General features: G+C 36.7%; 1 protein-coding gene and 1 non-coding gene across 2 annotated transcripts; one reads left to right on the top strand and one right to left on the bottom strand.

Annotated features, from left to right (window-relative positions):
• Positions 1-12,785: 12,785 nt before the first annotated feature.
• LOC120068719 (small nucleolar RNA R71) lies at positions 12,786-12,886 on the bottom strand. The gene has a single exon (XR_005479344.1). It is a non-coding gene; the product is annotated as a small nucleolar RNA R71 (small nucleolar RNA).
• A 956-nt stretch (positions 12,887-13,842) lies between these two features.
• Positions 13,843-14,574, top strand: LOC120067619 (uncharacterized). The gene has a single exon (XM_039019164.1). The coding sequence runs from the start codon at positions 13,843-13,845 to the stop codon at positions 14,572-14,574; it is 732 nt and encodes a 243-aa protein (XP_038875092.1).
• The last annotated feature ends 7,926 nt before the right edge of the window (positions 14,575-22,500 follow it).

Below are 22,500 nucleotides of genomic sequence, written 5' to 3'. Positions count from 1 at the left end.
GGAAGATTGTTTCTAGCCCCCAATCGATGAAATTCTTCGGTGTAATTAACAATAGATCTGTCCCCTTGCCTACAAAGTTGGTATTGGTTGTACATGAATTGTTGATAATTGAGGGGGAGGAATCTTTTTTTCATTAGTCTTAGAAGTTTGGGCTAAGCTTGATTGGTGGCTTGCCATAATATCTTCAGTTGGTTTGGAGTTGATCCCACCAAGTTGAAGCTCCTCTTTGAAACTTAAATGTAATCAATTGTACCTTTTTGTCTTCGAGGGTATTGGCGTATTTGAAAAAAATTTCAATCTTCTAGATCCAATCCAAGAAAGCTTCTACATCCATTTTGCCATCAAAGCTAGGAAGATCCACCTTCATCCTGTAATCTTGATGTTCTTGAAGGTATTGTGGTCTGCCTTATGAAATCCTATCCTTTCTTGAATTGGTAAGTAGCAGTTTTCATCATCCTCATATGAAGAGTCTGAGTCTTGCATCATGTATCCTGGGATTTGAGCATCTGGGGCCCGCAATCTTTGTTGCTAATTATGTCTTTTTATGGGAAATTATGTATGTCAGCCCAAATTTGTCCACCCAGATTAGTTCTTCCTTGGTTCTTGAAAGGTTCTTTACTCTTTCTTGGGTTCCGACTTCTGTTCTATTGAAGTTTAGGCCATTTCCATCAATATGTGCTCTTTTTTGAAGATTTTCATTGATTTGCATGACATTCTTGTTTTTTCGATTGCCATGAGCTTGCTGTCCTTGAGCTTCTACTGGGTTTTGAACGTCCAATTGTTGTAGAATTTGGGCTAACATAACTCGAAGGTCGTTCATCTCATTCTTCTTGTTCACAATGGCCGATTCTACCGAGGCCATTCTATTCTCCAAGGCTTTGGCTGATGAGGAAGCTTCCACATTCATTGAGGTAACAATCCAATGAAGAGAACGCTTGTTTTGGATTACAACGATATGATACCAAATTGATGCAACACACCACAAGTTTAAGAAAAATAATCTGAATATCATTAAATGGAAGGCTGTAAGCCTATTTATACATAAAGAAGTGACCAGCTAAACCAGTAATTTGGTTTGATAACCTAGGCAGCCGATTACCACTTAAAACCAACCTATATAACTAATCTTTACAAATAAGATTCCACCAGTAATGTTTACAACAGATACCTAATATACATCATTAAGGCTTCGTTTGAGATTGTTATAGCTTTTAAAATAATTGTTGACAACTGTGCATATATAAAAAAAAGCTTTTATATGAAATAGATTAGTATTTGATAAATTTCAAAATTAAATATAAAAAGTAGGTAACAACATTTGGTAAGTTTAAACTATATTTATATGATTTAACATATTACACAATATGTATGAGTCGATAACTAATATATGAATTTCATTAGTTAATTATTTTATAGTTTATATAGTTTATATTACAAATTATAGTTTATATTTCTTTAAATTATATGATAAAAGTATAAAAATCATCATATATAAAACTAAAATCAAGATATATTATTTTTATAGAGATAAAAGCCTTAGCACAGTGGAATTATAAGGACCTTACTTAAAATTAATTTAGAAATTATGAAATACCAATATACTAGAAATAGACAGGATATCACATAAACTTAAAACAAGTTAAACCTACTATATTCTAGGTTAAGCATGCTTTAAAATAAAAAAATCCTACAGAGAAAGGTAAACAAAACTTGCTCTTGTTGATGACTCAGACGAAAGAGCCAATTCTCCTTGAGATTCCACGAACACTACAAATGGGCAACCTCCCTATTCTTTGAGAATTATGGTACTGGTTTGTGTTGGGGTTGATGCCCTAAATCTCGTAGGGTTCTATAGTTTGTATTTGTAATGTACAAACTTTTTATTTATGTAATAAAATGTTTGATATTTTATTTTGAAGTTAGTTGCATTAACCACAAACTAGTAAACTAACATCCAAGGTTATTTTATAACTTAAATATGTATGTAGAGACATACGGGTGGATCATATTTAAGTGATGACCTAAATGGTCTGTAGTAGATGGATAAAGCTGAATATCTTATCATGGTGACACTACGAGTATGATCCGCTTTGTAGGTGTTACAATTGTTGTTAAGTGTTACAAATCCTGATCATTCATGTAAGGACATGTGAGCGTGAATATTTTATATAAAGGAGTTTGTATAAGACTGGACCACAAAATGTTTTGTCTCATTATATAATACCATCCATAATAGAGACTTACATTTCACCAAGATGACCATAGGTAACATGACATAAATCTTGAGTAAGTTGTAAACTCCTACCTGTGAGGGCAATCCTTTGATTTGTATGGGTGAAAGTGATCAGATCACCGACTCAACAAGCCTACCATTTTGGAGATCCGTCTGATTGGGGAGCTGGGAACACAACTACAAAAGATGGAATTCATTTCTTCCCTAATATCGAGGTAAGTAGATAAATTGCTCCTTTAAAGGCTGATTCGGGGCTTGAACAATGTGACGCCACACTTTCTCCTGGTCTGAGAGGGGTTTGATCATAGTTGGACTATGATTTATTGTTCATTAGAGGGAACAGTGGTACTTAAGGAGTTAGATATAACTACATGGGCAAAATGGTAATTTTGACTAAACTGTACTCTGGAGCAATTTGTGAAGGGTCATCGTATTGTTGATTGGTTATATCCAATGGACAAAAAAATATCTGTAGTACGAAGAGTGCAACCGTCGGTCTTTAGTGGAGTGCTCGACAGTTAACAGATGGTAAATAATTTAATTAAAGAGTTTAATTAATTATTTACGTATCGTTGGAGCTTCAAGCTATAGGTTCATGAGGTCCCCTCGGTAGCTCAACGAGATTAAATGAGAATCAGTTTTTGGATTAGTTCAAATTAATTGAGAGAATTAATTATATATGATATGATTACTATAATGTATTTGTTACATTATAATATTAAGTATTTATGAGAGGAAATAAATATTTGAATATGATTTAAATATTAATTAGAATCATATAATTAATTTTAATTTAAATGTTATTTATATTTAATGCCATTAATGAGAGGAAAAAAAAGCTATAGGTTATACTGTATATGGTACAATATTAAAACTATAGGTTATATGTTATATTTGATATAATATATAGTTTATTTATATTATATGATAAGTTAGTTATCATATTAACATATATTAAATTAAATTAAATAAACTAATTATATTAATTAAAAATTTATTTAAATTAATTAAGGGAGGGAGTTGTAACTCCCCCCCTCTTTTCTCTCTACTTTTACGTGAATGGGATGAGTGGTTTTGGGGTAGTCTTCTTCTTCCGGTAAAAACTCTCACAAAAGTGTTTAGAGAAAACTCCCTATTACTCACTTCTTCTGAAAAATTCTTCCTTTCCCTCTCATCCAAATTCACCAGAGCCCACACCTCCTAGATTCTCACCTGATAATACTGAGGTTACCTATTGGTTGTGCCCATTTGGCCTTACAATTTGTACGTGTTTTTTCACAGAAGGGATTTTAATGTGAAGTGTTGAGATCTTCATGGGTAAGTCCTTCTGGACCTTTTTCTTTTCCTCTTCTTTAAGCACACTACTGTTTCTTTATGTAAATGCATAATTTTCTGTTATTCTGTAAAATTGGGAATTTTGGGTCGATCCCACTTCCGCTCAAGGATCCTATCTTAGGGTTCCTTCAGTTTTCAGAAACCAATATGTTAATTGGGAAGAAGGAAAATGAGAAAAATTGGGAGGGGTTTTGTTCACAGCACCTTTCTGCACAACAAGACACACCCTTTTGTTCTTCAATTTTTTCCAAATTTTTAATCAATGGAGAGAGAGGGAGAAACGTGGGAGCAATCCCACATTTCTGATAACTCCCGACATGGGAGTTAAAATTTGATTTAATTTAAAAATCAAATAAATAAATAATTTATTTTAATTTAATTTAAATAATTAATAATTAATTAAACTAATAATTAGTTAAATATAATTTAATAAATAATTTCATTTAAATCATATTTAAATGAAATATCTCTCACATAACCTATTGATTTAATTAAATTAATTAAATTAAATTAAATTAATAATTAATTAATTCTCCAATTAATTAATTACCAAATTACATATCAAATATTTAATTTAGTCTACATTTGAATCATATTCAATTGTATTTCTCTCATAACCTATAGTTTTAATGTGCATCTAATATGTATTAATCTTAACCAATAGTTGTAATATGAATAAAATTCATATTAAATTAATATTTGAATTTGTTCAAGTATTTAATTCTCCCATAAATTATTTTGAATCATATCCTAAATTAAATTAATATTATAAAGTTTAATTAAAATATAAACTTTATATTATAATGTATCATTATACATTATACTATTTTTCTAAGTGAATTTGGACATTTCGAACTCAATTCAAGACATAATTACCTCAATTCCCTTTACGAGTTAGGAAGAGGACCTCATGGACCTACAGATCAGAAACTCCAACGATAGGAGATTAATTGACTAAACTCATTAACTACATTAATCAATATTCGTTAACTATGGGTACTCTTCTCACTGCGGATATATTTCTATGTCCACGGGTATAAACCAATGATAGTAAGTTAGTCCTTCACGAGTGTTCGTAACACTAGCTGGGTCAAAATTATCATTTTACCCCTGGGTTACTTCTTTATCTTTAACCCAGTGCTCCTCTAATGAACAACCTTTTTATGGTCTATATTAAACAGAAACCTCTCTTAGACCATTGAGAGGTTAGGGCCTTTTGTTCAAGTCTTAGAGACACCACTTAAGGAACACTCATCTACTTACCTTATAGTTAGGAAGAAGCGGAATCTATCTTGTTTTATCATGTCTCCAACTCCCCACTCAGTCTTATCCCCAAAATGGTAGGTATATTGAGTCGGTGTACTGGCCACTCTGATAGAGTAAATTAACATGCAGTGGAAGAAATCAGAATGAATAAGCACTCTAATTACACTTAATTTGAATTTAAAAAACATGGAAGATAATAATTTCTGAGAAAAGGTTTTAGAATGTTATACCTTTGTTGAAACTCTGAAATTTCTGCTTCTCTCCACGAATTCAGCCTCCAAATTGACAGTAGACCACCAAAAGGATCTTCTCTACTATCCTTTAACTTGGATTGCGAGGTGGAATCTCTAAAATAGCTCAATTAGGTGAAGGGAGTGAAAAGGGTTTGAGAGAGTATATCAGAATTTATGGAGTTACAACTGGCATAAACCTTAAATCTGATCAAATTTGATGTATTTAAGCAGGTTTATCATGCAAGCACTTCAATCTTCAGCATATTGACACCTCAAGAAGTTGATAATAAGTGGGCTAGGTGTTTATTAAGGGATAATGTTGGATTAATCCACTAACTCTTATTTTCCAAATTTTTAATTTCATTTTTTCAATTTAATATTTAATTTACACTAAAATTAAATTTAATCAAACAATGAAATCTAAATTTCAATTTAAAAAAAATGAAAAAAAATGTTTTATTTAAATAATTAATTAAACAAATTTAATTAACTAATCAAAAAATAATTTAAATATTGAATTAATTAAACATCTAATTTATACATGAATCCTATTCATGTTAATTAATATTAAATCAATATTTAAATATATTAATCTCTTCGATTTCGTTTAATTTTAACAAAAGTAAACGTTTTAATTGTATCAAATACAATTAATCAAAACCTTAATTGAATTTGAAACTTCAAATTCAAAAACCCTAATTTTTGAATTTGATAATTTCAATGCTCAATTCACTGATTCAAGATATAATTTTACGAGCTAGTAGAGGGATCTTATGGACCTACAGATCATGAGCTCCAACGATTTTAGATTAAATGGCTAAACTCTTTAGACCAAATTAATCAATATTTGTTAACTACCGAGATATACCATTATAGCTTGATAGTTGCACTCTCCTCATTCTAGATATATTTCTGTCCACTTTAACCATAATCAATAAGTTGATCCTTCACAGGTTGTTCGTATATACAGCTAGGTCAAAATTACCATTTTACCCCTGTAAATACATCTTGCTCCTGAAGCTCCTACTGAACCTCTATTGAACAATTGGTTTATAGTCCAACTAATAAACCATGATCCTATCGATCATGAGAGGGCGAGGCCTCGTTGTTCAAGACCGGGAATCAATACTTAAAAGAATAACCTATCTGCTAACCCTAAATCGGGTAGGAGTAAATTCTATCTTGTAGGACTATTTCCCCAGCTACTTATCCGGTCTTATCCCCAAAATGGGAGACTTATTGAGCAGTGTTGTTGGACTACTCTCACCTATGCAGATTAAAGGATAATCTCGAATAAACAAGAGTTTATAGTTAGTTTAGGATTGAGATCGAGTGTTTACGATTGAGATCGAGTTACCCCAGGTCATTGAATTTTGAAATAGTCAATTTTAACAGTAAATGGTCGTGATAAAGAAAAGTGACTATTTCGAGGTCCGGTCTTATACAAACATCATTTGCATAGGATGCCTCCACTTGCATGTCTCCACATGAATGATTTTGGGGTCACATCATTTATATCAGTATACAAAGTGAACCGCATCCAGTAGTGCTACCAAGATGAGGTACCTATTGGGAATGTCCTAGAACTCGCAGTTTGTGTTAAATATTCTATTTATCAATAAAATATTATTGAGTATTTTATTCAATAAAGTTGTTGATTTTGCACTCTATTATGAAAATCCAATAAACATATCCATGGCTATAGTATGAATACTTTAACTTTATGTGGTGACATAAACAAGATCAAGTTAATAGTATATAGCCTAAATGGTCTAATAAGTATGGATGAAATTGGATATCTCATCTTGGTAACATTATTGGATGCGACCCATTTTGTAAAGTTAATACAAATGATGTGATCCTCAAATCATTCATGTAGAGACATGTGAGTGGAGGCATCCTATGCAATGAGTTTGCATATAGACTAGACCACGAAATAGTAACTTTTCTTTATAACAACCGTTACTATTAAAACTAATTATTTCATATTCAAGTAACCTAGGATAAGTCGATCTTAATCCTGAGCTAGCTATGAACTCCTGTTTATTCAAACTGTCCTTTGATCTGCATGGGTGAGGGTAGTCCAATAGCACTGCTTAATAAGCCTTCCATTTTGGGATAAGACCAGATGAATAACTTGGGACATAGCCCTGCAAGGTGGAATGCACTCCTATCCATTTTAGGGTTAGCAGATAGGTTGTTCTCTAAGTACTGATTCCAGATCTTGAACAATCGGGGCCCCGCCTTCTCATGATAAAGAAGGACATGATTCATAAGTAGAATTATGAATTGAATTGTTAATTAGAGGGTTAGTGGAAACTTAAGGAACAAGATGTATTTGCAGGGGTAAAACAGTAATTTTGACCTAGTTGTAAGTACGAATAACTTGTGGAGGATTGACTTACTGATCATAGTTTATATAGATAGAAATATATCTACAATGAGGAGAGTACAACTATCGAGCTATAGTGGTGTGTCTTGATAGTTAACAAATAGTGATTAATTCAATTAAAGAGTTTTAACGAATTAATTATAGATCGTTGGAGCTCATGATCTATAGGTCCATTAGGTCCTTCTACTAGTCCATTAAATCAGAATAGCAAATTGAGTATTGATATATGAATTTTTGGATTTTCAATTGATTATATATGATACAATTATAAATATTTATTTTAATTGAAATTAAACGAAATCGGAAAATCAATTAGTAATTAAATTATAATTTAAATACAAAATTGATTTATTTGTGATATTGTATTAATTTAATATTTAAATTAAAATTTTAGTTTTATATAATTAATTATTTTGAATTGATTTTTATAAAACTAATTTAAAATAAAAATTTTTTTTGAAAACATTCGTAGTTAGTAGATTTTTCCATATTTTGGGAAAAATCCACTAATTATATTTATTGGAGAATCACTAAGCTGGAGCTGCCCAACATGCAACCTAATACATTTGCATGGTTTTTACCTATACATTGAAGCTCCATGCATGAAGATCAACGAGAGATTTAAAAAAAAAGAAAAGAAAAGTTCTTCATTGATATCCTTACTCTCGTTCCTCATCAACTCAACTTATTCAAGTGTTTCCACCACATATTCTAGCTTGAGCATAATAGAGAAGATCTCGGTGGTAGTCCTCTCGATGATTCAAGCGAGATCTTGGTGTTTTTCAACTAATTTTGTGGAGGAATCTTCAAAGATAATATGTATTTCAAACCCTCTTTTGAATATCATATGTACAACATGCTCAAAACTCAAATTAAATGTAGTTTAAGTACTTATTGATTCTATAGTCTTCCGTTGCATGATATTTCATTCCATCAGTACCCAATCTCATTCATATACTTATAGACCATTTTGGCTATATACTAAAACTTGATCCACTTTTATGTCTCCACATAAAGTTAAAGTATTCATATTATAGCCATGGATTTGTTTATTGGATTTCATAACAGAATATAATATCAATAACAATTTATTGAATGAAATACTCAATAATACTTTTATTGATAAATAGAATATGTTTATTTACGAATTGCGAGTTTTAGGATATTTCCAACATAGTCTCAACCATAAAAATCAAAGGATAATCCTTCGTGAATAGGAGTTTATAATAGACTGAGGATTAAGACTAAGTTACCTAGGCCATCTTATTGAAATAGGAACCTAACTAGTTCATGAAGTTACATCTAGTGGTTACTATTTTGCGATCTGATTTTACTTAAACTCATTGCATAAGATACCCCTACTCGCATGTCACTTACACGAATGCATTGAATCATTACATTTGTATCATACAAAGTAGGCTGTATCACTGTGTCACCAAGATAAGATACCCAGCCTTATCATTATACTATAGACCCTTTAGGTTGTATCTTGAACATTGATCTCTATATGTCTCCACATACAATTCAAGACTCATAAGATAGCTTAGGATGTTAGTTTATTGGATTTAGAATTATTAAGAAAAATGAATACAATACAATCAATAACACTTATTGAAATAACATTAATAACTCTTTATTAATGACAATCAATTATTTACATTTACTATCTACGAGTTCTAGAGCATAAAATCCAACAAACTCCAATTTGAACTAAAACTCTAGTTAGTGGGATGTACATAATATTAATAACCCAAAACAACGGGAATGGTAAATAAGTACAATAAACTAGGTATCCATATACCCATTATACATCTCCCTTTTGCTCTAGATTATACAATGTCAATGTTTCACAGACCTAGACTCTTTAGATGACTCTCAAACACTTTAGCCGAGACAACCTTTGTAAATAGATCAGTGATGTTGTGCTCCAAAGTGATCTTTGTGATGATCACATCTCTTCGTTCTACAGTCTCCCATATCATGTGATACTTCCTCTTAATATGTTTTCCTCGTTTGTGGCTACGAAGCTCTTTAGATTGGCTATTTCTCCACTGTTGTCATAGTATAAGGTGATAGACAAGTCTATGTTTGGAACGACTTCCAAATCTCTTAGGAACTTCCTAAGCCAAACTACTTCTTTTGCTGCTTCACAAGTAGCTACATATTCAGCCTCCATAGTGGAGTCTGCAATGCATCATTGTTTAAAGCTACGCCATACTATAACTCCCCTATTCAGTGTGAACACTGATCATGACATGGATTTCTTAGAATCCTTGTCAGTTTGGAAATCAGAATCGGTATATCCCGTAAGGATCAAATCCTTAGCTACACCAATCCCTCGTTCTCCTAAGATACTTGAGGATGTTCTTAACCACAGTCAATGGTCTAACCTTGGATTGGATTGGTACCTACTGACTATTACCAGGCCTACTTCAACCTATAAATGTATCGATTTAGCTTGCAAACTTTTTGCTCTTGACTTTAGGCTACGAACTCCTTGGGCTGAGATATAAAGATGCTCTCTTCAAGATTTCCATTAAGAAAGGCAGTCTTGATATCCATTTGTCATATCTCATAGTCATAATATGTGGCTATGGATAAAAGAATTCTCATAGACTTAATCATAACAATATGGAAAAAAGTTTCCTCATAGTCAACCCATTCCCTCTAGGTATAACCCTTTGCTAAAAGTCTAGCTTTGAAAGTTTATACCTTTCCAGCTACATCTCTTTTTCTTCTATAGTTCTATTTACACCCTATGAGTTTTAACTTCTTCAAGTATACCTACAAGCTCCCATACTTAATTGAAGTACATATACTCTATTTCAAGGTCCATGCCTTTGACCCATTGGTCCTTGTTTACGTCGTTCATTGCCTGCTTATAGGACAATGGATCCTCAATGCCATTATATCTGGTATGACAGCCTGAGTTTCAATTAAACTCATGTAATGATCAGGTTGTGATATAACCCTCCCACTGCATTGAGGTACTCTCAACGATTGAGAAGGACGAGACTGACCTGAACTATTGGCTTTTTCATTAACTCTTGATGATGGACCAAATTCAATAACAACTCTTGTTGACTCTTCAGTAGCTTCATTTAATATTAATTTCCCCCATGGTTTATGATCTCTTATGTGGCCTTCCTCAAAGAATGTAGCATTTTTCGATATAGACACCTTGTTTTCTTAAGGGTCATAGAACAAACCACCTCTCATTTCCTTAGGGTGACCAACAAATTGACATAACGTTGAACGAAGTCAAATTTCTTAGAATTTGTCACTAGCACATGTGCAGGAAAACCCTAGATTTTGAAGTAATGCAAACTAGTTTGCGTCCCCTTCATAAATTGAAAGGTGTTTTAGAAACACTCTTCGAGGGAACATTATTCAAGATGTGAACTGCAGTCTCTACTGTATACCCCCCAAATGAGCTAGATAATTGAGCATAGCTTATCATAGAACACCAACAAGGTTCCATTTCTCCTTTCTGATACATCATTCTATTGAGATGTATCAAGTGCTAAAAATTAGGATTAAATTCCATGTTCGATCATATAGTCTTGGAATGTTAAATCCATATACTCTCCACCCTGATCGGATAAAAGTGTTTTAATCTTTCTACCTAACAGGTTTTCAACTTCAACCTTATACTTCTTGAACTTTTCAAGGGCTTTAGACTTATATTTCATTAAGTATAAGTAACCATACCTCAAATAATCATCTATGAAAGAGATGAAGTATTCATACCCTCCTCAAGCTTTTACATTCATTGGACCATAAAAATCTGAATGTATGAGCTTTAAGGGCTCTTTGGCTCTATAATCTTTTCCACTAAAAGATATTTTAGTCATTTTTCCTTCAAGACAGAATTCACATGGAGGTAATGAACCATCTTTTAACTCGCTTAGAAGTCCATTCTTTACCAATCTCCCGGTCCTATCGAGATTTATGTGACCTAATCTCAAATACCAATGATATGTATTATTGTTACTTGGAAAAATTCTTTGCCTTTTTTTTTTTTTAGTATTAGCAGTCTTAAACATCTCATAATTCAAAGGTGCTTTTGCTTTAGTTGGTTTTAAAACATACAAGTTGTTTTCTAATTTAGCTGAACAAATAGTCACACCATTTTTCATAATGAACGTTTCACTAAAAGAAAAAAGAAATCGAACTGCTCTAATCCACTTACATTCATCTTAGATCGACGCATACCACTTACATTAAAATCCATTTTCGCATGATCCATCACTCACTACTCAACTCTTTTGTATCTTCTTGTATAAGCACAACACCTTAGTGTAAATAACACATCTCTTCAAACATTTAGGAAAACGCTACAATAGCTACTACGCAAGGTTTGCGTTAGCTTAACCTGAATCCCTGAGTTCGACCCTGGACTTACCAGGAACCTAAATTGGATTTATACTTGGGGTCTGATTTAGGAAAACTTGAATGTCAATAGTGGAGTGTCGTGCGTTCTGTTGCACATCTATAATGTTCCAACGCGTTACAAATACATAAAAGCATCAAAGCATCAACGCATCATTCATACTTAGAAATTCTTCCAATTTATTTTATACAATACACTCCTAGCTCGAATCACGATAGCAACGAACAAGTTTTTTGCGCCGTTGCCGGGGATTCAGAAACAAATCTAACCAGAAATTTTGTTTGTATCTTTTGTAGGAACACTTTAGTCGAAGGAGTATTACGAGCTAAGCCTAAGCTTGTGAATGTTTATGAGTAGGGAGAGCATTCCCGAACTTGTATACGACCCCGAGATTGAAAGGACCTTTCGACGTAGAAACCGATTTAATTGTCGTCGAAAGTTGAGGCCGTAACTTCTCAGACAACAAAATAGGCAACAAGCAATGGCGGACAACCAGGCAAATCAGAACTTAGCTCAACAACTAGTTCAAGCTGCGCAAAATCTGATCCTAATGGCGAACAATAGCACGTGTCCCATGAGGGAATTCACATCCCCTGTATTGTATGATTTCTCTCCAGGAATCATATACCCAACGCCAGATTGGATGAGATTCGAGATGAAATCTGTAATGCTTCAAATGCTCCAGACTGCTGGACAATTTGGGGGTGGTCGTGGAGAAGATCCTCACGCCCACATGAAACGTTTCCTGGAAACATGTAACTCATTTGTGATTCCTGGAATCACCCTAGAGGCGATCAGGCTATCTCTGTTCCCCTATTTTTTGCGTGATGACGCAAAACAATGGGTAAGCTCACTGAAGCCTGGTGAAATCACTACCTAGGAGAAGTTGGTGGTGAAATTTATGCAAAAATACTTCCCACCAACGCGAGGAGGCGTCGCAAGATTATGAACTTTGAGCAAGAAGAAGTTGAAACCTTAAGCGTCGCATGGGAGCGTTTTAAGGGGTTGGTAAAAAATTGCCCGAATCATGGACTACCACTAACTATCCAGATGGAGACTTTTATGGTGGATTGAATAGAGCATCGCAGATGGCAGCCGATGCAGTTGTAGCTGGTGGAATTATGGATAAATCTTACACCGAAGCTAAGGAGATATTAGACTACATTGCTAATCACAACATGGAATGGGTGGACGATTCGTATGACGCAAGAGCTGACAGGAAGAAGAGATCTCAGAATGTTAATTCTATTGATTCCAACACAATAGCCACACTATCTGCACAAGTGGCTATGATGACCAACCTTCTGCAGAACATATCGCTAGGGAACACATCAAATCAGCAGAAGGTGAATCAGATAGAGGCATTCAGGCAGCCCATGGTTAGCTGTATGGGCTGTGGAGATTCTCATTCCTATACTGATTGCCCATAAAACTTGCAGTCAGTATGCTTCATTAAAAACAACCAATTTTCCAATACATATAATCCCGGATGAAGGAACCATCCAAATTTTTCTCGGACAGGAAACCAACAGGAGCACCACCCAGGGGCGAACCAAAAGCAAAGGCAAGGACCGTCGCCTGCATTCCAACCAATGCATCAGCCACACCAACATTCCTTTAATAGAGGAGATCAGGCATCGAGTTCAGAATCTCCGCTTGAGAACCTATTGAAGGAATACATCGCCCAGAATGACGCGTTGCTGAAAAGCTAGACGTCGTCTATCAGAAACTTGGAGATACAGATAGGGCAGATAGCGAGCGAGTTAAAGAATAGGCAGCCTGGAGTTTTGCCTAACAACATTGAAACTCCTGGGAACAATAATAGAAGGAGCAATGTCACGTGGTGACATTGCGAAGTAGAAAAGCTCTTGAAGAAAGAAGAATAAATCCAAGAAATAGTAGTCCTTCAAAAGAACACAACACACATTCAATGGCAGTAGAAGATTAAGAAGAAAGAACACCTAAAACCACAAGCCATTCAGAACCAAGCATGTCTAATGCGGGAAAACCTGCGGTGAACGCACCATTCCCTAGACGCTTGATGAAGAGGAATGATGAACAACAATTTAAGCATTTTCTTGAACTCCTAAGGCAACTGCATATCAATATTCCACTTATAGAGGCCTTGGATCAAATGCCAAAATATGTCAAATTTTTTAAGAACATTTTGACGAAGAAAAGGAGAGTCAGCGAGATGGAGGTAATTGTGCTAACGCAGGAATGCAATGCGTTAGTAAGCAACAGTCTACCCAAGAAACAGAAGGACCCTGGGAGCTTCACAGTTCCGTGCTCGATAGGAGGGTTGGATGTGGGACATGCGTTGTGCGATTTGGGAGTAAGAATTAATCTCATGCCACTCTTAATCTTTAAGAAACTGGGAATTGATGAAGCACAACCCACTTCTGTTACTCTTCAACTCGCTGACAGAACAATCAAATACCTTGAAGGAAAGATTAAAGACGTTCTGGTAAAAGTTGACAACTTCATATTCCCAGCAAATTTTATCATCTTGGACTATGAAGTAGATAGGAATGTACCAATTATCCTTGGACGCTCCTTTCTAGCTACTGGAAAAGTTTTAATAGACGTGCATAAAGGAGAATTGACTATGCGTGTAGGCAATCATGAGGTGAAGTTTAATGTGTTAAACACATTAAAATTCCCAAACAGTGAAGAATGTCAACTGAACAGTATAGAGTTGCCTGAAGAAGAAGTGACCTAAGTGTGCAAGGTCCTCGCGTTGGAGGAAAACATGAAAGATTTAGAGCCGCCAAGTCTGAGTGAGCGGCGGATGAAACCGACGTGTCCATCAATAGAGGAAACACCAGAACTCGAGTTGAAACCGTTACCTAGTCACCTGAAATATGCCTTCCTTGGAGCAAATAAAACTTTACCTGTAATTATTTTTGCGAATCTTACTGAGCCTAACGAACACTCTCTTTTGCAGATGCTGCAAAAGCACATGCGTGCAATAGGTTGGATGCTAGCGGATATCCGTGGCATCAGCCCATCTTATTGCATGCATAAAATCAGGCTGGAAGAATGAAAGTCGGGATTGATTGAGCCTCAAAGAAGGCTGAACCCCATAATGAAGGAAGTGGTCAAGAAAGAAATCCTAAAATGGTTGGACTTAGGAGTGATCTATCTTATATCTGACAGCAGCTGGGTAAGCCTAGTCCAATACATTCCCAAGAAATAGGGAACAACTGTGATAGTCAATAGCAATAATGAACTCATCCCTTCAAGGACTGTCACGGGCTGGTGCATCTGTATGGACTATAGGAAGCTCAACGCGGTAACTAAGAAAGACCACTTCCCCCTTCCTTTCATTGACCAAATGCTTGACAGACTTGCTGCCAAAGAATTTTATTGTTTCCTTGATGGATACTCTGGTTATAACTAGATTTTGATTGACCCGGATGATCAGGAAAAGACAAAATTCACCTGTCCCTTTGGAACGTTTGCGTTTAGATGCATGCCCTATGGGCTATGCAACGCACCTGGAATATTCCAAAGGTGTATGATGGCAATCTTCTCTGACTTCTTGGAAAAGATCGTTGAAGTCTTCATGGACGATTTCTCAGTCTTTGGAGACTCATTCCAATCATGCCTAGATAATTTGGAGGTTGTCCTCGCTCGATACGAGGAAACAAACCTTGTGCTGAATTGGGAAAAATGTCACTTCATGGTGATGAAAGGAATTGTTTTAGGCCATAAAGTATCTAAAGCTGGGTTGGAAGTTGATGAAGCCAAGATAGATGTCATAGCTAAACTTCCACTACCATCAAATGTTAAAGCTCTACGAAGTTTTCTAGGACATGCTGGCTTCTATCGAAGGTTCATTAGAGGATTTTATCAAATTGCACGACCTCTGAGCGCATTACTAGAAGTAAACCGACCCTACGATTTCAATGAAGACTGCTGCGATGCGTTTGAAACATTGAAATATGCGTTGACTACAGCTTCAATACTAATAGCACTGGATTGGACGCAACGTTTTATTCTCATGTGCGACGTAAGTGATGCTGCAATAGGTACCATGCTGGGGTAGAAGAAAGGAAATTTGATACATCCCATATCTTACGCGTCCAAAACACTGAATGACTCTTAGGAACATTACACAACCACGGAAAATGAAATGTTGGTTGTAGTGTTTGGCATCGAGAAGTTTAGATCTTATTTAGTTGGTGCGTCAGCCACCATCTATACGGATCACTCAGCCATAAAGTTCCTGATGAGTAAAAAGGATGCGAAACCAAGATTAATAAGATGGGTGCTGCTGTTACAGGAATTTGACATTGATATTCAGGACAGAAAGGGAATTGAGAATCAGGTGGTTGACCACCTGTCCAGGCTAGAAAATCAAGAAATGCAAGATCAAGAAAGTGAAATCCAAGACGCATTTCCTGATGAAAGCCTGTTCAGAGTTGAAGGTAGGGAACCTTGGTACGCAGACATAGTTAATTACTTAACTATCAAGCAATTCACTTCAACACTCAGCAAAAGAAACGGTTAGTACATGACAACAAATTTTACTTTTCGAATGAACCGTTTCTTTATAAACAAGACCCTGACTCCATAATGCGTCGATGTGTTCCGGAGGAAGAGACACAATGCATCTTGGCTGAGTGTCATGAATCACCTGACGGAGGGAATTTTGGTGGGCAAAGAACCGCTGCGAAGATCCTTCAAAGAGTATACTTCTACCCACCCTCTTCAACGACGCGAGGGAATATGTTCGTAAATGTGACCCCTGCCAACGCACCGGGAATATCTCATCAAGGGACACAATGCCTTTGAACAATATTCTTGAAGTTGAATTATTTAATGTTTGGGGCATTGACTTTATGGGACCTTTTCTTCTATCCTGCGGCTAACAATATATCCTGCTTGCAGTAGACTATGTATTAAAGTGGGTAGAAGCAGTAGCTTGTGCCAGAAATGATGCGTCCACTGTTTCTAAGTTTCTTACCAGGAACATCTTCACATGCTTTGGAACGCTAAGAGCTCTGATAAGTGACGAAGGTACGCATTTCATTAATCGCATCATTTCTAAATTACTTGCCAAATATAATGTTAGGCATAAAATCGTTACCGCCTACTACCCACAAACGAATGGTTAAGCTGAAGTATCCAATCGGGAAATAAAATCTATCCTGGAGAAAGTTGTCAACGCATCGCGGAAAGATTGGGCACAGAGGCTGGATGAAGTGCTTTGGGCCTACAGGACTACCTACAAGACCCCCATAGGTATGTCTCTATACTCTCTAGTATTTGGAAAAGCTTGTCACTTACCTTTAGAGTTGGAGCACAAGGCTTTTTGGGCAGTTAAGAAGCTAAATTTGAACTTGGACTCCATAGGCGATCAATGCAAACTTCAGCTCAATGAGCTTAAGGAGTGGCGATTGAACGCATACGAGAACAACAAGCTCTACAAGGAGAAGACAAAGCGTTGGCATGACCAACGCATTAGTAAGAAAGAGTTTGTTGTTGGCCAAAAAGTTTTATTATTCAATTCACGATTACGTTTGTTTCCTTGGAAATAAAATCAAGGTGGTCAGGTCCATTCATCATTAAAACAGTCTTTCCCCATGGAGCGGTAGAATTAATGTGGGAGGATGGCACAAACGCGTTCAAAGTAAATGGCCAAAGAGTGAAGCCATACTTTGAAGATGGCATAGAACGTAAAAAGTCATCTCTCGCACTACGCGAAGCCAGCTGAGGCCCTCGTCGAAGCATCCCTGCGTTCGCATCGACATATATTTCAGGGACGCTTCCTCTTTCCTTCTTCTTTTTGCATTATGTATTTTACCGATGCGTTTGAGTTAGTTAGTTTGTTTATATGCGTTTTAAGATTTATTGTTCATTGTTATTTCCTTCATAGTTAGAGATTTACTTTTTTTTTTTTTTTAAAAAAAAAGTTGTGTATAATCGGGATGGGAATAATGGACGCGTTAGACTTAAGTCTAACGGATGGCCCAAGTCGAAAGGATGCATCTTGAAAATGCAAAGCACTCGAGTACTTGGAAGCCCGAGACACGTCCCTTCGGCTTCACATTAATTACGGACGTCAGGCGCCGCCTGACGTCACCCCACTCTTTCTCCCCAGCCTATATAAGACGAAACCCTTCGTTTTCCTTTTTTTCTTCCATTACCTTCGAGCTTTTGTGAAAGAAAAAGAAAAAAAAAGCCCTATCCCTCTTATTTCCCTTATCGCCATTCGCTCAAGCATCTCTCCGGCCACTCTTCAACCACGATGTCGTCAGCGTCTGATAGTCAGAATCAATCCATGAGTTTTGGGGACATCTCACCGGTAAGTTCTTTCTCTTCCTCGTCTGTTTCAACTTCGCCTCCCCCAAGCCCTCGAAAAACCTCAAAAACCTTTGTCCCAACCAAACCTCTCCATGGCGGGGCATCCTCCATCTCCCAGGGACCGTCTCGGTCGAAGCCCACTAAAACATCCATAAAACCTCCTTCTAAGACCACCCAATAGCCCAAAATCACCCAACCAAAACCCAAAACCCCTGCAAAACCTAGGCAGCGCCCTTCTTCATCTACGATTGCCAATAAGCCATATACCAAACCCGCCCCCCCACCATTGATTCCAAACATCACACCGGTGGGTGCGACGCATGACCCCATCCTAACCTACCTCCATAATGCCCCATCACCAGCCATGAGTCCACCTCCTCCACTTTCAATCCAACCCTTGGCCACCATCTACCTAGTTGAAGCATACACGTCCAGCCAACCACCGTGTTCACCCATCATCATCTCATCCGTTGGGTCGCCTCATACCCCATCAGGCACCCCACCATTTACTCCACCTAGGCCCAGCTCTGACAGTTCTGCATCAGAGCTAACCTTGAAGAATTGGTAGAATTGGCTCGACGAGACGAGCAAGAAGTGTTTGGAGCTTTCTTGGCAAGCCTTAATCAAGGCCAAGAAGAAGAGCAAGTGATGCATTTCGACCCACCTAACGCATCACTTGACCTAGACAAAGCGGAGTGCTACACAATGATGCTCGAAGCAGAATTAGAAGAAGAAGAAGAAGAAAAAGAAGAAGAAGAAAGGGGATTTGGCCTAGACGCGGCTCAATCACGCCAAACTGACGCGAATGAAGGGCTTTCAAAAGCAAAGAGAGTGATAAGAAAGAGAAAATTAATCTTGGAGGAAGAAGATGAGCAGTTAGTATCCGGTTCTGAGGATGCAGCACGTGGGAGCTGCTCAAGGCACAACTCGTTAGAAAAGGAATTGGAAGATTATCAGCCTGCAAGGCAGGGGCGAAGGAAGTCAGCTCTCCAATGGGAATTGGAGAACGAATTAAGAGAGCTAGCGTTAGAAGCCAAGGAACATGTGGCGGGCAAGCGTAAGGTAACCGACGCGTTACCCAAAAAGACCACGGGAAGGAAGCGCCAGTTCAATGATATTCTTGTAGAGAAAGGCTTCTTTCCCGAATGCCACCCATTGCCAGCATACATAACTGAAACCATAGACGCAATGGGTTGGGGTCAGTTCTACACACAAGAAATTGGCCCAACCTTGTTCGCCAATTCTACAGCAGTGAGTTTGACATGGATAAGAATACAACATTTGTTGATACGGTATTGATGCGTTTCTTATCCTAGTGAAGTGAATTTGGCCCAACCTTGTCTGCCAATTCTACAGCAGTGAGTTCGACATGGATAAGAATACAACATAAGATCAATGAAGTGTTCAACATCAGGAGTAATCCGAACGCAGAAGGAAACCGCATCTTGGAACAACCAACACCGAGCCAACTTGAAGATGCATTAAGAGTGGTAGCCAAGCCTGAAAGCAAATGGCAAAAGTCTAGAAATGGAACAAAGATGCTAGCGTCCAGAAACCTAAACCTAGACATGAATCTATGGTATTATCTGATCAAGAAAAGCATCATGCCTACAACGCATGATGAAACATTGTTGAAAGAACGTGTCTTGGCTACCTACTGTATCATGCAGTGCATCCCTTTAGATGTTGGAAGAATAATAAGGGATCAGATCAAGGCCATCAAAACCAAACCAAGAGGATAACTGTATTTTCCATGGCTGATCTGTGCATTGTGTGAATGCGGGGCATCCCTCTGGGGGATGATCATGAAGAGATCGACGGTCTGATGGACATCAAGCTAATCAGGCATTTATTTCGCGGTTCGCCGCATCAGCCTGCCTTGCCTCCTAAAGAAGTGGCAACCAGACCTCGATCATCTAAACGTGCCCCCAAAAGAAGACGCATCCAGATAGTTGAACACAACGATGAAGCTTCAGAGCATGAAGATTACGAAGCAGAGCTTGAACTTACGGATGAAGAAGCACAGCCAAGCCTAGACCTAACTCTCCAAAACTCACCAATGGCCCCGCGAGAAGGGAGTCTTAATCCAACGCACCAAGAGCCTACTTACATAGATCAAGACATCCTTTGTTCCCTTCCTTTGCCCTCACCAATTCCAATTCCCAATTTTGTGCCTCTTCCAACCATTTTTGAACCAACTAGGTTAGGATCGAGCAACACAGGAAATTTTGAAGACCTAGTTGGAAGAAGTGAAGAGCCAGCACCACCTCAACGCAACATTGACCTTGAAGAGTTGTAAACTTTCATCAGTGATCAACTCAGACCATTGGCCGCGTCCATCGAAGGTCTTCAGCAAAAAAACAGGGTTCTAAGAGATTATTTAAGGCAGCAAACAAGAAGGATGCAAAACCAATTTGTTTATACAATGCAGTACATTAATCAGGTCTTGGTTGGAATGTTTGCCCTGCCTCAACTACTTGCTCATCTTAGAAACCCTTTGCGCTTTATGGATGAGGACCTTGCAGAAGAACGCAGGGATGGCGTGCCAGCACAATGAAGTTTTGGGGTGTTGGTTATTTTATATTTTGATTTATTTGATGATCTTTTGTATTTGTTTGACTTGTTTGTTTATTTCATGTTATTCTATGAAAATGAATGAAAAATTTCTATCATTTTTTGTCCTTGTGTTTGATCTTAGCATACTTTTTTGTTCTTTAGCTATTTTCTAGTCTTGTGCTTTATCTGACCTCAATGATATAAACTATATGAAATATATAAGTATAGAGTAGGTGTTAGGAAAATCAACAAAGCCTGAACTTCTCTAAAAAGACTACATGTTTTCTTTCTAACGCATGCAAGCTTTAATTCAAAACTCCTTTCGGAACTCTCAAAGCATTTTCGAAATTTTGTTTCTCTTTTAACAATGTGGATTTAGCTCATCTCTAAATTTGGGGATGAGGGAAATCCGGTTAAGACGCATTAACTGAATACATCAAAAAGAAAGAGAACAAAATAGAAAAATGTTAAACGCAACTCCTCTGTCATTACTCTAAAAGAAAAACCTCAAAGTGACAAGAGTTAAAAAGTTGGAACAGGTACTTAACCGTAGTTGGATGCTCGCATGACACTCGTGGAGGCAAGCCAAAACGAAGTTAAGTCTCCTAGACCAATGCATCCCATAAAACTCCTCTATCTAGTTTAAGAAAGTTGTATCTTGAAACGCATGAGTATTAGATAAGAGTTTAGTTGTGAAGGGTTCTCACTCATAGTTGGATGCTCGCATGACACCCGTGGGTGCAAGCCAAAACGAAAGTGGGATGCCTGGAACAATGCATGGGTAATTGAATTCATATTTTTTCTTTTTATCTGACATCTATCTTAAAAAGAGCATCTAACGCATTACTGGTTTAGAAAAAATGGGAATGTTTTGAGAAACGAAAGGAGTTGTTGATAAAAGGCTTGCTGCACTTGAAACTAAACATTATTCCTTTTAGAAAAGAGTCAATCTGCATTATATTTTCCAAACTCTTATCTCAAGTTTATAATTGAATATGATGAGAGGTGAACTCTGCACACTAAAGACAAGGGAGATAACAAAGAATTATTTATGGAATGCTTGAGGACAAGCATTATTCAAATTCGTGTACATTCATCTTAGATCGACGCATACCACTTACATTAAATCTATTTTCGCATGATCAATCACTCACTACTCAACTCTTTTGTATCTTCTTGCATAAGCACAACACCTTAGTGTAAATAACACATCTCTTCATACATTTAGAAAAACCCTACAATAGCTACTACGCAAGGTCTGCGTTAGCTTAACCTGAATCCCTGAGCTCGACCCTGGACTTACCAGGAACCTAAATTGGATTTATACTTTGGTCTGATTTAGGAAAACTTGAACGTCAATAGTGGATTGTTGTGCGTTATGTTACCAATGCGTTACAAATACATAAACGCATCAAAGCATCAACACATCATTCATACTTAGAAATTCTTCCAATTTATTTTATACAATACACTCCTAGCTCGAATCACGATAGCAATGAATAGTTTATCCGATTAATCTCAAATCGTTGGAGCCCATGATCTGTAGGTCCGTGAGGTCCCCCCACTAGCTCGTAAATGGTTCAAATTTAGAGTAGCTTGAGAAATTAATTTGAAACATTCAAATTAAACGGAATAGGAGAATATATATTTAAAAATGATTTAAATATATGAAGATGATTATTGTGCAAAAATTAATTTAATATTTGATATTAAATTAATTAATATTTTAAATTAATTTTTGAAATTTTTTTTTCAATTTTATAAATCGAAATGGTTTTGA

The sequence above is a fragment of the Benincasa hispida genome, chromosome 12 (genome assembly GCF_027475165.1).
Source record: "Benincasa hispida cultivar pf3 chromosome 12, pf3_genome.v1.1, whole genome shotgun sequence".
Taxonomy (NCBI): Eukaryota; Viridiplantae; Streptophyta; class Magnoliopsida; order Cucurbitales; family Cucurbitaceae; genus Benincasa; species Benincasa hispida.
Note: the sequence above shows the minus strand (reverse complement) of the source record. Positions and strands in the feature narration are given on the sequence as shown.